At 48.4% G+C, this 18,039-nt stretch overlaps 1 protein-coding gene across 1 annotated transcript in view; it reads left to right on the forward strand.

Moving 5' to 3' along the window:
* Positions 1–18,039, forward strand: part of LOC147104262 (uncharacterized) — a 270,460-nt gene that overhangs the window by 17,613 nt on the left and 234,808 nt on the right. Inside the window, exon 2 of the mRNA XM_085962175.1 lies at positions 8,453–8,485. Coding sequence (XP_085818301.1) covers positions 8,453–8,485 — 33 coding nt within the window. The remainder of the gene's footprint in view (positions 1–8,452; positions 8,486–18,039) is intronic.

Consider the following 18,039-nt stretch of genomic DNA (forward strand, 5'->3'; position numbering starts at 1 on the left):
GGAAGACATTTTTCATGTGCATTGAGGTTGTAAGTGTGTGTTGTGAGATCTATACAATGTGACCTCCTAGGAATAACCTCTCTCCACTTTGACTGAGCGCTTATAACATTTCATCCTGAAGTGACATTTTCACCAGCAGAATGGGAACCATTTATACTCTCTCATCCTGGTCCTCAGATTCGGAGGACGAGTAGCTGCGGTAGCAGCAGAACCAGGCATGCCAGCAGCACCGACAACAAGAGCGCCAACCTTCTCCTGAGCCACCTGATGCTGCACAGGGCAGAGGCCGTCAGCACAGGGCTGCACCGCGCCACAGGAGATACCCCCAACACATGGTTGCAGGCAGAGGATGAGCTTCCTCAACATGACTGAGTAGCAGTGCCAAAGGAGGCTGAGATTTTCGCGAGAGGTAGTCGCAAACATCTGCACAATGCTGCACCAAGGCCAGAGGAGCGGGTGGACGCTCCTTACCAGTGGCTGTAAAAGTCACCACCGCCCTCAACTTCTTTGCTTCGGCATAATTCCAGGGATCATCTGCAGCCATCAGCGGCATCTCCCAGTCGGCCGCACACAGATGCATAATGTAGGTTACAGATGCCCTGTTTGGCAAGTCGGCCAATTACATCCATTTCTCAATGGATGAAGCAAGTGTTACCGCATGGGCAGTTGGGTTTGCCAATATGGCAGGCTTCCCAAGGGTGCAGGGCATCATCGGCTGCACACATGTGGCAATCAGGGCACCCCATCACAACCCAGCTGTATTTGTGAACTGCAAGGGCTTCCACTCCCTTAACGTGCAGCTGGTGTGTAATCACAGGAAGAACATTATGCATGTGTGTGCAAAGTTCCCTGGCAGCTGCCATGACTTGTACATCGTGCGGCAGTCCACTGTGCTTCAGCTCTTCAATCCGCCAACCCAACTTTCCGGATGGCTACTTGGAGACAAGGGCTATCCCCTGAAGACGTGGCTAATGACAACTCTGAGGAGGCCATCAAATGAAGCTGAGGAGTGTTACAATGAGAGCCACATTTCCATCAGAAGCATCATAGAGCAAACATAGGCTTGCTCAAAATGTGCTTCAGATGCCTAGACAGATCTGGTGGAGCCCTAAAGTACCCACCAGCCAGTGTGTCCAGAATCATCATGGCCTGCTGTGCACAACATCACACTGCAGTCTGGCTTACCGCTGCCTGAGGAACAAATGGCACAGCATACAGCCTCCTCCTCAGAGGAGGAAGAGCTGAATGAGGCTGCAGATGAGGAACACTTGGCAGAGGTGGCTGTCCCAGTGCTACTAGCACGTGACCTCATTGCTGGCCGTGAGGCAAGGCATGAACTAATCCATGCCAGATTCACATTACGCTGTACATACATGTGGCTGGCACATGCACATGAGGGTTGACAAGACCTCCATTCCACACAATAAAGCATCTGAACAATGAACTGTGCATTCCTATCACTCTCCCCACCATCACTGCAGATGAAAGGTGCCCTCACCCCTCACTGTGCCACTTCCAAATCTGAGCACAGATAGGGCAACGCATTCAATCATTGATGCCGCATTACTTTAATACACTAGAAATAAAGATCGCAAACATAAATTGGTATATTATTTGTGTTTTAGCTTTCTCTTATGCATGCTTCTATGTGGTGCTTCCCCTGTGGCTTCAGCAGATGTAGAGGCAGTGTGCTCACTTCTCTGCAGCACCTGCTTAGATGCCTTTGGCGGTCGTCCTCTGGGTTTGGAAGCCTTGGAGGGCTCCGCAACAGCCTGCTCCTCCTGCGGCTGTGCAGGGGCAGAGATGGCCATCTCAGTTGGGTGAGAAATCTGGGGCTCTGACCGAGGGCTCCGCAGTGGCATGGGAGTGTGAGCGCTTGGAGAGGAGCCCCCATTTCCTTGTTGTTGACCATCACCATCCCTCTCATGGGTCACCCGCACTTCACTGCTAGCAAGTAGCTGGAGAGCACCTTGCTGCACATCAGTGGGGCATGAGGACCCATTTCTGTGCTGACATTCCTCATAACAAGGACGCCCATGGACCTCTGGTTTCTCTCCTCAATAAATGCCCATCTATCCTCCATAGATGACTATCTATTTAGAAGTGCTACCATGTTCTCCTGAGTCTGCGACTTATGTCCTCCATGGAGATTGCCATCCTTTCTATGGTGGCACCTACATTCGCCAATGCGTACACCACGGCATTGCTCATGTTTGAAATGGACTCCTCCATTCTCTGCACACTTGCAGTTACCGTGGTTGCAAACCCAGTCAGAGCCTCCTGCACTTGTTCCTGAAGCTCCAGCACCACTCTCTTTCTGGATGGCCCTAGAGGCACAGCATCTACATGCAGCTGTACATGGCGAGGAGCACTATGCGGCCTCCGACGAGGACCCTGTCCCTGTCTCCACCATCTGCTCCTGTTCACTTGTGAGCTGTGATACACCAGGTGACAACACTACTCTATCTCGGTGTGCGTCTCTGCACTGGTGCTGTCTACGCTAATTTCTGCTGACGCTGCTCCCTCAGAGGCTGCAGGTTCCTCAGAGGAGTCCTCCGGCTCTTCCTCATGGACAGTGGGACGGGGTGGGGGGGGGGCGGGTGGCCCTCGATGGTCCTGTGGGGGAGTAAAGGCATGAGTTAGACATGTGATATTTAGGTACCAGATACATCCCATTGTGCAGATGATCAGAACTCAATTTGTATGAGCATCAGATACCATATCTGTCACTCATGAAAGTAAAATGATAGGGTTGCAAATCAATTCTGTCACCAGTTTGCTTTACTGTGCCCATCTCTCCAACCCCCAGTTCCAGCTCGTCTGGACCTCCGACAGTTTCCAGAGCTGCTGCCTCAGCGTTCGTTAGATGCGCCAGGGATGGTGGGCCTCCTGTCCTCCATCTCCTTATTGTGGGCTCTCTTTTCCTGCAATGAGGGACACAAGTGGAGTTTCAGCGAGATTGATGGAGTGAGTATAAAGAATGGATAACATAGATGTTTAGAGGGAGACAAAGATGGAGTGAGGTGCCAGTACCAAGGTCCCTCCCTGTGCATTTAGTTGCTGTCATTGCATAACAGTGAGATCAAGTGTGAGGGGTGCATAGTAGGATGGTAAAGTGATTCTGTACATAGAGAGAGAGGGATGGGCGAGGATGCAAGGGATGTTATGGTCAGTTGGGATGTGCAGGAGTAGGTTGCCAATGTAGAGTGATGGGGATGAGAAGAGATGGGAAGCAGATTGAAGGTAAGTGTGATGTTATACTCACTTTTGCTGAGCGCATCAGATCATTGAACCTTTTTCTACACTGCACCCAGGTGCATGTAGACACTGACTTTACACTTACCTCCTCAGCAATTTGCAGCCAGGCTGCATTTGTGTGCTAAGGAGGCTTCCTCCGTTCATCGGAAGGGAAGAGAACCTCTTTGCGTCCTCTTACTCCCTCCACAAGAGCATGAAGGGAGTCATCATCAAAACGGGGAGCAGCCTTGGACCGTTGAGCTGCCATGCCTGCAGCAACCAGCATTTGGAAGCAGAAGAAAGCAAGTGAAAATCAAAGGGGACATGACCCCCTTAAATATCCAGGCTCCGAGCACGTCATCAAGCGTGAGCAGCCAACCCGTGCCCACTGATTGGGCTGGCTAGTGTGCACATTGGCCTTAATGAGGCCAATCTAGGGAAAATCGTTAATGGAGGGTGGCTGCAACCGGGAGCGGGACCGGAATGTGCTGAACTGTGAACCCGCCACCACCCCGCCTCCGGGCGGAAAATCCAGCCAAAGTATTTGTTTAATTTCTCTCCCATTTCCTTATTTCCCATTATAATTTCTCCTGTCTCAGCCTGTAAGAAACCCACATTTACTTTAGCTAATCCTTTCCTTTTTACATACCTACAGAAGCTTTTACAGTCTGTTTTTATGTCTCTCGCTAGTTTACTCTCATTCTATTTTCCCTTTCTTTATCAATTAATTGGAAGGAAAGGAGTGGGGAAGTGCCCCACTCCATTCTAACTGCCTCTCCCTCCCCACCTCTTCCACCAGGCGGGTAGTTAAAATTGGGGTCCCTTTGTGCAATGTCACAGGAGCTCGACTAGTACAGTATATTAAAAGTCCTGCATGTATGTACACTTTCTGGAAATGCCAGACCTTTTGTAATGCTTTCTTGTCATGTCTGTTTCTGTCTTGCCTAACTTTTACCTACACTCATCTTACCTTTAAACCCTTCCAGCTGTTGATTTGCATCTTCAAGGTATGGTAGCTGGTATTTTATTCTTCAAAAGCATCTTCCCCCGCGACTGCCACCCACCCCCCCTCCCCCACCATAGGCCTGCTGAAATTTGGCCTCTTGTCTCGCGCTATGCTCTCCACCTCCAGCCGCCTTTTCAACTTTATTGCTGCTGCCTTTCTACTCCCATCAGTAGACAGAAGGCTGGAAACTATAGACCGGTTAGCCTAACATCTGTGGTAGGTAAAATTTTGGAGTCCATTATTAAGGAGACAGTAACAGGACATTTGGATAATCATAATTTAATAGGACAAAGTCAGCATGGTTTTATGAAGGGGAAGTCATGTTTGACAAATTTGCTGGAGTTCTTTGAGGAAGTAACATATAGGGTGGATAAAGGGGAACCAGTGGACGTAGTGTATTTAGACTTCCAAAAGGCATTTGACAAGGTGCCACACAAAAGATTATTGCTTAAGATAAAAAATCACGGGATTGGGGGTAATATTCTGGCATGGATAGAGGATTGGCTATCTAACAGAAGGCAGAGAGTTGGGATAAATGGTTCATTCTCAGACTGGCAATCAGTAACTAGTGGTGTTCCGCAGGGGTCAGTGCTGGGTCCCCAACTCTTTACAATCTATATTAACGATTTGGAGGAGGGGACCGAGTGTAACATATCAAAGTTTGCAGATGATACTAAGATGGGGGGGAAAGTAGTGAGTGAGGAGGACATAAAAAACCTTCAAGGGGACATAGACAGGCTAAGTAAGTGGGCAGAGATTTGGCAGATGGAATACAATACTGGAAAGTGTGAGGTTATGCACTTTGGCAGGAAAAATCGTAGAGCAAGTTATTATCTTAATGGCAAGAAACTGGAAAGTTGAAGTACAAAGGGATCTGGGGGTCCTGGTGCACGAAACGCAAAAGGTTAGTATGCAGGTGCAGCAAGTGATTAAGAAGGCCAATGGAATGTTGGCTTTCATTGCTAGGGGGATAGAATATAAAAATAGGGAGGTATTGCTTCAGTTGTACAAGGTATTGGTGAGACCGCACCTGGAATACTGCATACAGTTTTGGTGTCCATACTTAAGAAAGGACATACTTGCTCTCGAGTCAGTACAAAGAAAGTTCACTCGGTTAATCCCGGGGATGAGGGGATGGACATATGAGGAGAGGTTGAGTAGATTGGGACTCTACTCATTGGAGTTCAGAAGAATGAGAGGCGATCTTATTGAAACATATAAGATTGTGAAGGGGTTGGATCGGGTGGATGCAGGGAAGATGTTCCTGATGATGGGTGAAACTAGAACTAGGGGGCATAGTCTTAGAATAAGGGGCTGCTCTTTCAAAACTGAGATGAGGAGGAACTAATTCACTCAGAGGGTGGTAGGTCCATGGAATATGCTGCCCCAAAAAACTGTAGAAGCTACATCATTACATAAATTTAAAACAGAAATAGACAGTTTCCTAGAAGTAAAGGGAATTAAGGGTTACGGGGAGCGGGCAGGAATTTGGACACGAGTCTAGGTTCGGATCGGCCATGGCCCTGTGGGTAGCGGAGCGGGCCCAGGGGCTGTGTAGCCTGACCCTGCTCCTATTTCGTGTGTCTAATTCTGTTAGATGCAGGAGATGGTTCTGTGATAGTGGATTGGCAGTTAGGATCAGATCAGCCATGATCTTATTGAATGGCGGAGCAGGCTCGAGGGGCCGATTGGCCTACTCCTGCTCCTATTTCTTATGTTCTTATGACACGGAACCCGTTTCATAGCGCGGGGTTGAGATTACCCAATGGGCTTCCCCAAACTAAGTTAGGAAGCCTCTTTTGTTTACATGTCCTGTGTTTAAATCCTAAGGAAGTCCATTGCTTTTTTTGAACCTTTTGGGAGAGGACGGTGGAGGATCTACTTACAGTTCCAACCACTCTGCACACCCATGCAATTACCCTCCCAATTCCATCCTTTTGCCCCTTGGTATCCCCACTCCTACTTGAATCAAACACCCTTGACTTTTCTCCTTCCCCACACCTGCCATTGCTCCATCCCCAAGTGCCGACATCTTGTCCCACTTGCCACTCCCCGTTCCTTCTTACTGTTTCTTGCTGACCGTGCCTCTAGGTTCCTTGGCCTAGAAATTCACTATGGCCCCGCCAGCTGGCTAGCGCCCAAAAGTTAGCGCTGGGCGTGGAGCCATTTGGGACCGTCAGATATTCACTTTTTGCACCCCAAGTTGGAACCGGGCGCTATTCCAGGGTGTGCCCGCCCCCGCTTGGAGCGCTGAAACTGAATTTCAGCGCTCTAGGCGCCGCTGCGCCACCCGCTGTGGAGCGGCAGGCTGCGGTACTGCAGGCCTCCTCCTTCTCTTAAGGGGGAGGTGCCTGCAATGGGGAGATCGCCACTGGATAGTGCCGGCAAATGAGCCCGGCACCACGGAGAAGTGCCGGGTTCGCGGAAAGCAGCCGGCAATGCCGCGGGGGGGGGCAGTGGAGGAGGCCGGGGAAGGAGGTGCGGGCAGGCGGCCGCCAAAAAAGCGGCCGGCCGCACCTCCACCTTAAAGCGCCCCACTAAGGCTACAGTACGGCCCCGTTTTCTGGTCGCTGTTTGCGGCCGCTGCGGAAGAGGCGGCCGCAACTAAATATGGGGATCGGGCCGGTATCGGGGCGGAACCGGGGCACTGCGCACACCGATGACGTCATCGGTGCCGGCGCAGCGCTAACGGCTACCGCCGCCATTACCACTGCGCTGAATATCAGCGCAAACTCCTGTATTGGCGCAGAAGCCCTCTTTAGGCGGTAACTGGCCGCAAAGCTGGCGGTGCCTTACTGAATTTCTAGGCCCTTATCTTTCCCTCCTCCCTGCTCGTTCCTGCCACCCCTTGCTAGTTGCGCCTCTCAGCCCTAAGCATCCGTGCCTTACTGACATGCATCCAGCAAAGTGATCCAAGAACTTTAAGCTAGAAGCAGAGGGGCCTATATTCAGTAGCACCCAATCTTCTTCTTCTTAGGCAGTCTCTCGGAACCAAGGATGACTTGCTTCCACATTAAAAATGAGTACGCAGGTGACCTACAGTCTCTGTCACAGGTGGGGCAAACGGTGGTTGAGGGGGCGGGTGGGTGGGGTGCTTGGTTTGACGTGCGCTGCCTGTGCTTGGCTTCCGCTTGCTCCCGGCGAGGAGACTCGAGGTGTTCGGCGCCTTCCCAGATGCTTCTCCTCCACTTTGTGCGGTCTTGGGCCAGGGATTCCCAGGTGTCGGTGGGGATGTTACACTTTTCAAGGAGGCTTTGAGGGTGTCCTTGAAGCGTTTCCTCTGCCCACCTGGGGCTCTCTTGCCGTGCCGGAGCTCTGAGTAGCACTGTCAGTGCACTGGAGTTGCACACCAGAACAGAGAAGAATACCCTAAATTCGTCCTTGGGCCTCATTCAAATAAAACTGGCGAGCTTGCGCTGCCAGTGGCCTACAGTATTAATGTGAATGCAGGAGGAGCATACCTGCTACTCCTGACTCCATAATAAGGGGCTGCAGCTAGCAGGTGGAACAATTTCTGAAAGGACGTGACTGCTGCCAATGAACCGGAAGCGTTCTGCGCATGCATGCTTCCGGTTCGTCGCGGGAGCGGGCTGGTTAAATTTTTTTTTTAAAAGCCGGGAAGGGAGCGTGCTCGTAGAAAAAGCTGGGAAGGGAGCATGCTGGTTAGAAAAAGCCGGGAAGGGAATGGGCTGGTTTGAAAAAAAGAAGCCGGATGGGAACGGGCTGGTTAAAAAATAAAGCGGGCTGGCTAAAAAATGCCAGGAACGGAGTGGGCTCATTTTTTAAAAAAAGAGCCGGGAAGGGAGCAGGCTCGTTAGCATGTTCGTTTAAAAAAAACCCGGAAACATCATGCTTCTGGTTGTTGGAGTGCGCAGCACGCTTCTGCGCAGCTTCCAGACGTTGGCAGCTGTCACTCTGTTTTTGTATAGTGTCTTCCCTACAGTAACCTGGGCAAACTATTTTAAAAAATACTTTGTAGTATCTATTCTGAACGATATATAAGAAATTTTGTGAAAAGTGCTAGATTTGAAGTCAGAAAAACAGTCCTCAGCTGTTATGTAGGCCGCAAGCCTACATTTCGTTGTACTGCACTTGTGCACTAACAATGACAATAAAAGTTGATTTGATTTGATTTGTTGTACAGTACTATTAATCGCAATGTTGTTTAAAACTGTTTCTAAAAACCTTCCTATGTGTTTTGTTTTGCAGCTCCAGGTGGATCTGGAACCATTGATTACACCAGTAATATGTCTTTGTTATACTTTATGTTCTTACTCATAGAAAATGTATATAATATAATATAATTCTACATGAATAATATGTTGATTCATAGCATGTTGATATTTATGTGACAGTTTTTAAACATATTGCTAAATATACTATACATAAGAAGTAGACACCAGTGATATTAGCTGAATTTGAACTTCTAACATCAAAACTGGAATATTATGTGGAAAAGTGAAACAATTATGCACACAGTAACCTCCAGATGGAGTAGATATGTTAGTTTAAAAAAAGTCAAATATGCTATCTATAATATATTAAAACCAGTAAATGGCCGCAGCATTCTATTGGACTGTGCCCGTAGGTAGCGTTGTGAGGGTCACGTTATGTGACTCATTAGGTAAAGTGGTATTTCTACTAATGTTAGATGGCACACTACTCAACTCTCCTTTCCTCTAACATTATGTGATGGGCTGCTCAATTCTGGTCAAGTTCCCTATTCCCAGTTGCTTCCCGATTTTCATGCCCTCCTCCCCTGTGCCCCTCTTCATTTCTACATCCCCTCTCTATTTACTTTCCCCCATCTTCCTCCTTGCTTCTCTCCACTCCTCCATCTCATCCTTTTCCCCTCCCTCGCTTGATTCCAGTTATGCCCTTCTGTCTTCTAACACTGCTTGACCTGAATATTACACTTGGTCTTGACTTCCTGTGTGCAATTCCACGGGAAATCAACTAGTATATACATAGGCCCAGAAATTCAGTGGGCCTTGCGCCCACTTAGCACCTAAAGAGGTCTTCTGCGCCGGCGGGGTTGGTAGCGCGGAAATTGAGTGCAGCGTTAATGGCGGCGGTAGCCGGTAGCGCTGCGCCGGCATCAATGACGTCATCGGTGTGCGCAGCGCCCCGGTTCCGCCCCGATGCCGGCCCGACGCCCATATTCAGTTGCCGCCGCCTCTTCCGCAGCGGCCGCAAACAACGTTCGTGAAACACGGCCTTCATGCAGCATTAGTGGGGCGCATAAAGGTGGAGGTGCGGCCGGCCGCTTTTTCGGCGGCCGCCTGCCCGCACCTCCCTCCCCGGCCTCCTACACCACCCCCCCCGCAGCATTGGTGGCTGATTCCCGCGAGCCCGGCACTTCTCCGTGGTGCCGGGCTCATTTGCCGGCAGAATCCAGCGGCGATCTCACGGCTGCAGGCAGCTCCTCCTTAAGAGAAGGAGGAGGCCTGCAGTACCCCAGCCTGCCGCACCGCATCGGGTGGCGCAGCGGCAGCTGGAGCGCTGAAATTCACTTTCAGCGCCCCAAGCGGAGGCGGGCACACCCTGGAACAGTGCCCGGTTCCGACTTGGGGCGCTAAAAGTGAATTTCTGGCGGGCGCAACGGGCTCCAGGCGCTGCGCAAACTTTTGGGCGCAACTGAGCTGGCGGGGCCATACCTAATTTCTAGGCCATAATACAGTAAAGAATAAATTAGTGCTTACAGAACATGTTAGTTGACACCATTGTCTGGAAGTTACATTACTTGTGATGTTGGGCTTCAACTCACTTCTGCCAGTGTCACTTGCAATTATTATGCCAAAGACTATGCACCATCACTTTCTATGTATCCTCTATGGATTAATATAACTAAATGGCCCATTGATTTATATGCACGTAATGTTATTTGGGAATGGTCAGATAGACTGCAGAGCCTTTTCCATTCGTACTTTCTTATGTTCCTATGTAACTGTTCTAGGCCTCAGTGAATTGCTAAGTTTTGATCATATCATCTATGCTGTTTAATGAAAACCTTGTTTTTTTTAATTCTTCAAAGACAATTTCTCCATATTTCTCACCCTCACCAGTATGACCAGCAACTAGCACCCATTTGATGGTGTCACTCTTAGTCCTTGCTCATCTGTCAACAACCTTAGCTTCACTATCTCCTTTGATTCCAATTGGCACCCCCTTCTTCTATTGGCAAAGCTGGTTCCAAAAAGCTTGGTTTCCCATTTTATGCCAAATGGTTCTTTTTCCGCACGTCTCAATTCTTATAAAGCACAGGTCTGTCCAAGTCTTTAATACCTCTCCCATAAATAGGGAGATTCTTCTAGCAATTCTTTCACATTCCTGGACTGGAGATAAGAAAAAGCTGGTTTCCCTGTATATGAGCCCCCTCGCATCTCTAGTTTCTCTCTCTAATATTTCTTATCTTCCACTATTTTATCAGTTTACTATTGTCAATAGTCCTCTAATTTTTTTCTCTCTTCTTTGTAAGCTCCAACTATTCTGCCCTACATCCACACTTTATTGAAATTAACACTCATTGCACAATTTCCTGCTCTAATTCATTCTTTCCGAGAACCTCAAAACTACGGAACACCTTACAACATCTTGCAATAGATATTCCTCTCATTGCGCCTGTTGCAAATGAAACCCCAGTATTAGTATTTTAATGGAATGCTAGGGGGCGTTCCTAGCCTCCTGCCTCACTTTCCTGTCATAACAACCATTTGGCCCCCTTAGCAGAGGGACACCTTACAAAACCTGTGTAAGGGCCTGTTCGCACACCCTCATGAACTGGAAGATCTTGCGGGGTGCTGGTGGCAGTCCAAAGTTGAAGGAGGCAGATTAGCGTTTTACTGTGGGACCTGTTCCACCGCCCCCCTGCCACCGAGGATGATCTGAAGGTTCCGATGGCAGTTGCCAGGAATGCAGTAGCAGGGTTCTAACGCCTACCACTGCACTTTTGTTTCCTGCCCACGTTTTTGGTGCAAGGCTCAACCAGAAAACAGGCCTGCACTGTAAGTGTGCTTGTGCCATGCGAGTGGCCTGGAGCAGGATAATTGCATGCCTCTCTGTTATGATAGGAACAGTGCATCTCAAGTTCAGCAACTGTAGGGGAAAATCTTTTTCAGATTTTTTTTTCTCCTACAGTCTTTAGGCTTTTAAAATCCAAACATCTACTGTTTTAAACCTTGGTAGTGTCTGGCACTATAGGCCTCGGTCATTCACATTTGTTTCACAATAAACATTTTTCGGGAAAAAATTTATTCTTTTACATTCCTCTACACACTGCAAGAATTGAGCCAGATGATCAATGTTTTGGGGAAACTCCATGCTGGGCAGTGCTCCTAGTGATGCTTTCAACATGAGTATGTGCTGATGAGCAATTCTGCTCAATGTGATACTCCAGCTCTCAACATTAATAAAAGAGTTATGTGCATGTTGGAGCAGAGACTTGTTTTTCCCCCAACCAGGAACACCATTCTCTAAGTATTGCCCATTATCGTGAGTTACCACTGTGGTTTCCCACTTCTTCTATTTTCCCTTATATTCCATAGTTAGTATTGTTATTAGTTCAGTTGTTAAATTTTTGATAAAGTTTTGAAGTTAACACTGCTTAATGGCTATTGTGGTCACCACCTTTTTGTTTTCAATTGGAACCTCATCTTGGTTCGCATTACCTAAAAAGAAATTCTGAACGTACTTTTTTATTGATGCACACTGTTTGGTACTAAACATCCACTGGCACCATGTTGACCACCAGCCAAATCAAGGGCTTAAAATGATGTATAAAATGGAGTTAACACCTGAGGTTTTTGTCCTTTAAGTATGACACCTCAACCTGCCAGATCTAGTTCAGGATTCTGAAGCCAGAACTAGCGGGAGTCTCTTATAGGTCTAGAAATGATCCCTGTGCCTGAATGGGTATACCCAAGGCTCACCCGATGTTGGGTCTTGAGCCTATTTTTACATGAGACCGGCGAGCTGAAGACACCTCCTGGGTGTCCGCAGGCAGCTCACTGGTGAAGATTATGGGCCAATACGTTACCAGCAGCGGGCCTCAAATAGGTCCTGTGAGAGATGGAAAAGCAATTGGGAGGGAGGGGGCTGACCAGTAGAGGGGAGAGGCAGTGATCAGAAAAGGGGATAGGTCCTAGATCGGGAGAGGGATGGGGCTGTGATCGGGACAGGGTGGGTGGGGTGCGATCTATAGGGGACTGAGCAGGAGCCGGCAACGGTCTTTGGCACTGCAGTGGACCTGGGAGGAGCAGTTTTGCACCTCAAAGTTTCACATTATTTGCCTTTTTGGTGACAGCCTCTAGTAGTCCCTTTAATGTATGTAGACGATGTTTTCCTGAATGAGCCGGCTACGTTTAGGCCAGCCCAATTTTACAAAGGGGCCTTAAACAGTGGTTAGACTTTCTATTTGCATATGCAGATCCCATTCTGTGACCTTTGCAGTATTTATGATATATATGCCTCTTTTTGGACCACGACAAGATGGCCGACAAGCCGGGGGACCACCAACTAGAAAAGACCCAGTTACTAATTTAATGGTAACTTTTCAGGTGCTGTTGTGATATGGAAAATAATGCTCAATTTTCCTCAAATGGCTGGATTTACGGAATAATTGAGTTCCCCAGTAGAGTTCAGTGCAGATCTGAATTATTTTCATCGGAATCACTGGGCCTAGTTTGCTCGTTATAGCTTCAAGTTGTGGTGAAAGCAGCACAAGGTTTTTTCCAGGATGAATTTCTTCTAGGAAAATTGCCCAATGCATGCATCAATCTGCAATGTTAAGAAAGTATTTTTAATTTTGATAGTAGGTTCCCTGAGGTACATGTCCATGCTGGCCTGCTGAGTTTTTCCAGCATTTTCTGTTGTTATTCCCTGAGGTATATCTTCTTCTTAGGCAGTTCCTCGGAACCGAGGATGACTTGCTTCCACATTAAAAATGAGTTCGCAGGTGACTGATTAGTCCAATGCGGGACCTGCAGTCTCTGTCACAGGTGGGGCAGACGGTGGTTGAAGGGGCGGGTGGGTGGGGTGCTTGGATTGACGTGCGCTTCTTGCACTGCCTGCGCTTGGCTTCCGCTTGCTCCCGGCGAAGAGACTCGAGGTGTTCAGCGCCTTCCCGGATGCTTCTCCTCCACTTTGTGCGGTCTTGGGCCAGGGATTCCCAGGTGTTGGTGGGGATGTTACACTTATTCAAGGAGGCTTTGAGGGTGTCCTTGAAGCGTGTCCTCTGCCCACCTGGGGCTCTCTTGCCGTGCCGGAGCTCCGAGTAGAACACTTGTTTTGGGAGTCTCGTATTGAGCATGCGGACAATGTGACCCGTCCATCGGAGCTGATTGAGCGCAGTCAAAGCTTCGATGTTGGCCTGAGCAAGAACACTGACGTTGGTGCGCCTATCCTGCCAATGGATTTGCAGGATCTTGCGGAGGCAGCGTTGGTGGTACCTCTCCAGTGCTTTAAGGTGCCTGCTGTACATGGTCCATGTCTCTGAGGCATACAGCAGGGCGGGTATCACTGCTGCTCTGTAGACCATGAGCTTAGTGCCGGGTTTGAGGTCCTGGTCTTCAAACACTCTCTTCCTCAGGCGACCGAAGGCTGCATTGGCACACTGAAGGTGGTGTTGGACTTCGTCGTCGACGTCTGCCCTTGTTGACAGTAGGCTCCCGAGGTATGGAAAGTGGTCCACGTTGTCCAAGGCCTTGTCGTGGATTTTGATAATCGGGGGGCAGTACTGTGTGGTGGGGGCAGGTTGGTAGAGGACCTTTGTCTTACGGCTGTTCAGTGTAAGGCCTATGCTCTCGTACGCTTCGGTGAAGGTGTTGACAATGCTTTGGAGTTCGACCTCCAAGTGAGCGCAGACACAAGCGTCATCTGCATACGTCTGCATACTGTAATTCGACGACAGAGGAAGGGACGACCTTGGATCTGGACTGGAGGTGACGGAGGTTGAACAGTTTCCCGTTTGTTCTGTAAATTAGCTCCCCTGCAGTGGGGAGCTTACTGAGGATGAGATGGAGCATTGCAGCAAGGAAGATTGGGAAGAGCGTTGGTGCAATGAAACAGCCTTGCTTGACCCGTTTGTATGTGAATTAGGTCTGTGGTGGAACCATTGGTCAAGATCACGGCTTGTATGTCGTCGTGAAGCAGGCGGAAGATGGTGACAAACCTTTGAGGGCAGCCGAATTTGAGGAGGACACTCCATAATCCCTCACGGTTGACAGTGTCGAAGGCCTTTGTGAGATCAGAGAAGGCCATGTACAGCAGTTGGTGCTGTTCCCTGCATTTCTCTTGTAATTGACGTGCGGTGAAGATCATGTCCATTGTGCCCCTTAGTGGGTGGAATCCGCATTGCGACCCTGGGAGGAGCTCTTTGGCCACTGGGAGAAGGCGATTGAGGAGGATTCTTGCAATGACTTTCCCCGTGGGAGACAGCAGGGAAACTCCTCTGTAATTACCGCAATTGGACTTGTCACATTTCTTGAAGATGGTCACAATTACGGCATCTCTGAGATCCCCTGGCATGCTCTCCTCCTTCTAGATAAGAGAAATTAGTTCATGAATTCGTGCCAGTAGTGCTTCTCCGCCATGCTTTACTGCCTCGGCGGGGATTCCATCTGCTCCTGAGGCCTTGTTGTTCTTCAGTTGTCGGATGGCCTTTTCAACCTCATGCCGAGCTGGGGTTGTGCTGAGATGGTGGCAGGTAGCATGCTGCGGGATGGAGCTGAGGACACTCGCGTCGAAGACAGAGTTGTGGTTAAGGAGATCTTCGAAGTGCTCCTTCCAGCGGGCATTGACTGCCTCTCTGTCCTTGATGAGTACCTCTCCGTTCTTGGCCCGCAGTGGGGTAGGGCCTTGAGTGCTTGGGCCATAGATGGTCTTGACTGCGCTAAAGAATCCACGCACGTCGTGGTTGTCGGCTAGCTGCTGGATCTCCTGCGTTTTCTCCACCCACCATCTGTTCTTTAGGTCGCGAGTTTTTTGTTGGACCTCGGCCTTCAGGCTTCTGTAGAGCTGCTTTCTTGCTCTCGAGTTCTGTTGCTGTTTCCAGATCAGGAATGCCTTGCGCATGTGGCTTATTAGCTCCTGGATCTCCTGGTCGTTCTCGTCGAACCAGTCTTGGTGTTTCCTGGTCGAGTGACCGAGCGTCTCTTCACAGGTGCTGATTATGGAGGCCTTGAGTGCAGACCAGGCGCTTTGGGCACTCTGTGTCTCTGCATCACTGGGAGTCAGGGGCTGCACTTAGGGTTGCAAAATTCCGGGAATTTTTAAAAAAGGAAACTTTCCATGGGAATTTTCGGGAATTTCGGGAATTTATGGGAATTTAAGGGAATTTTGAGTTTTTTTACGCACTAATGGTTTTTGTCTCTGACCCTTATATTATCTTTGTCATCAAAATAGACATACTGTTCCATACAAATAAAAACAGGCTTTCAAAACTTTATTTAGGTTATAATTTTGAACTTTATTGAACCCCCACAAAAAAGAGCCATCTAAAATAAAATAAAAAGAGTGTCAGCTTATTTAGCCTTATTTTGTCCCTTTGAGTCTTCTACTCATGAGTCTTGAGTCTTCTCATCATTGCTCCTCCTGATTCTCTGACTCTGGCTCTGACGTGTCCATTTCCTCCTCTGTGTCTCTGTCTAGCTGAGTGGTGGACACTTCTGTATCTGGCTCAATAAGTTGTAGGTTTGCTCGGATAGCCACCAGTTTCTCCACTCTCTTGTTAGTCAGCCTGTTGCGCACCTTTGTATGCGTATTCCCAAAAAGTGACCAGTTTCGTTCAGAGGCCGCTGATGAAGGTGGGATTTCGAGTATCACCGATGCAATGGGTGACCGGGCCTCAGATGCACAAAGTCCCTTCCACCAGGTATGTGCACTGATATGCTTGCATGATTCCCATATCACGTCCCCATTCCAAAGACCTTGCTTGGTAGAGAACTTTGCCAGACTTCCCAGAACTTTGCCCAGATCCAGATTGAGGTGGCGTGAGAGGGTAGAAATCACACCGTAAGCGCTGTTGATCTGTTCTCCAGAAAGTATTGGTCTCCCAACATGCTTTGGGTCCAGCATGTATCCTGCAGCATGAATCGGCTTGACACAAAATTCTTGACCCGTCTGTATGAATTGAACAATTGCCCTCTCCTCTGCTTTGAGCAGCAGGGATGTGGGTAGGGCAATGCTGATTTGTTCTTTTAAATCAGCAAAAAGCCTGAGAACATCTGACAAGACAGTGTCATCTCCTTCAATCTGAGCAATTGCAGATGCTACTGGTGAGAGTAGTTTAAGGCTGCTAACCACTCTCTCCCAAAACACATCATCCAGCAGTATTTTCTTGATGGTGGTTTCCATATCCCCAGACTGGGATATTGCCATTTCTTGCAGCGACTCCTTACCCTCCAGAAGGCTGTTGTACATTATGTCAACGCCACCCCATCTAGTGTTGCTGGGCAGCTTCAGTGTGGTGTTCTTGTTCTTTGTCGTTTGCTTGGAGTTGTAGGTTGCTGCAACTACCTGTTTTCCCCTGACATACTTAACAACTTGCTTGGCTTTCTTGTACAGTGTTTCCATGGTTCTCAAACCCATGATGTCCTTGAAGAGCAGGTTGAGCCCATGAGGTGCGCACCCAATAGACGTAATATGAGGGTAGGCCTCCTCCATTTGAGCCCAAGCAGCCTTCATATTCGCAGCATTGTCAGTAACTACTGCAAAGACCTTATGTGATCCAGGATCGTTGATGACCACTTTCAGCTCATCAGCAATGTATGTGCCTGTGTGTCTGTTGTCCTTCGTGTCTGCGCTCTTGAAGAACACGGAGAGGAGTGGAGACGATGTAGTTTATGATGCCCTCCCCTCGTACATTTGACCACCCATCTGAAATAACTGCAACACAGTCTGCCATCTCTATCGTTTCTTTGAGCTTTCCTTGGACTCTGTTATACTCAGCCTCCAGCAAATAAGTAGACAAAGCATGTCTGGTGGGAGGACAGTATGCAGGGCGAATAACATTGAAAAATCTCTTCCAGTATGCATTGGCTGTGAGCATGAGGGGTGAGCCTGTCGCATATACAGCTCGAGCAAGGCACTCATCTGCATTCTTCTGGCTATGGTTATCCATTGTATCAAAGAACCTTCCAAGTGGGCCAGGAGTTGCTGATGATAAGGAGCCTGATGCTGAATGTGAACCATCATCTTCTTGAATGGAAGCAGAGGAACTCTGGGCTGACTGCTGTGAGCTTTGAGTGAAGTTGTTGCATTTGGATAAATGCTGCTGCATCTTTTGTGGCATTCTTTACATATGGCTTTGTACAGTGTTTGCACATGTACACAGTCTTTCCATCTTTAATGCCTGGGGTAAAATGCTTCCACACATCCGACGGTAAACGTGGCATTCTTCTATGCAGAGAAATAAAGGGCATTCGTCTCTGTGTCGAACTGTGGTCGATCAGCACGATTGCAACAGGGTGAGTAAATTTTTCCTGATGCTCCATGTGATGGAAGCATGACCTGTGCACGCACGACGCTACATCACCAATAGAGGGAGCTAATCGCACATCCACTCATCCAACCAATCAGGACACATTTGTTCACAGTCACACACAAAACTTGTAATTATTAAAACAAGGTAAGTAAGAAGATAAACATATATTGATTAAGAAATTCCTTAATAATTAAGATTCCATCTCAGTTAGTAATTTTAAGAGAGGACCTGTGGAAAAAAAATGAAAGAAATACAAAAAAAAACAATATTATGCTAGCATGTGCTTTTTTGGGCAAAATTCCCAAGCTAAACTTCC

The sequence above is a fragment of the Somniosus microcephalus genome, chromosome 19 (assembly GCF_052327205.1).
Source record: "Somniosus microcephalus isolate GS21.2 chromosome 19, FLI_Smic_1.0, whole genome shotgun sequence".
In the NCBI taxonomy this organism is placed as follows: Eukaryota; Metazoa; Chordata; class Chondrichthyes; order Squaliformes; family Somniosidae; genus Somniosus; species Somniosus microcephalus.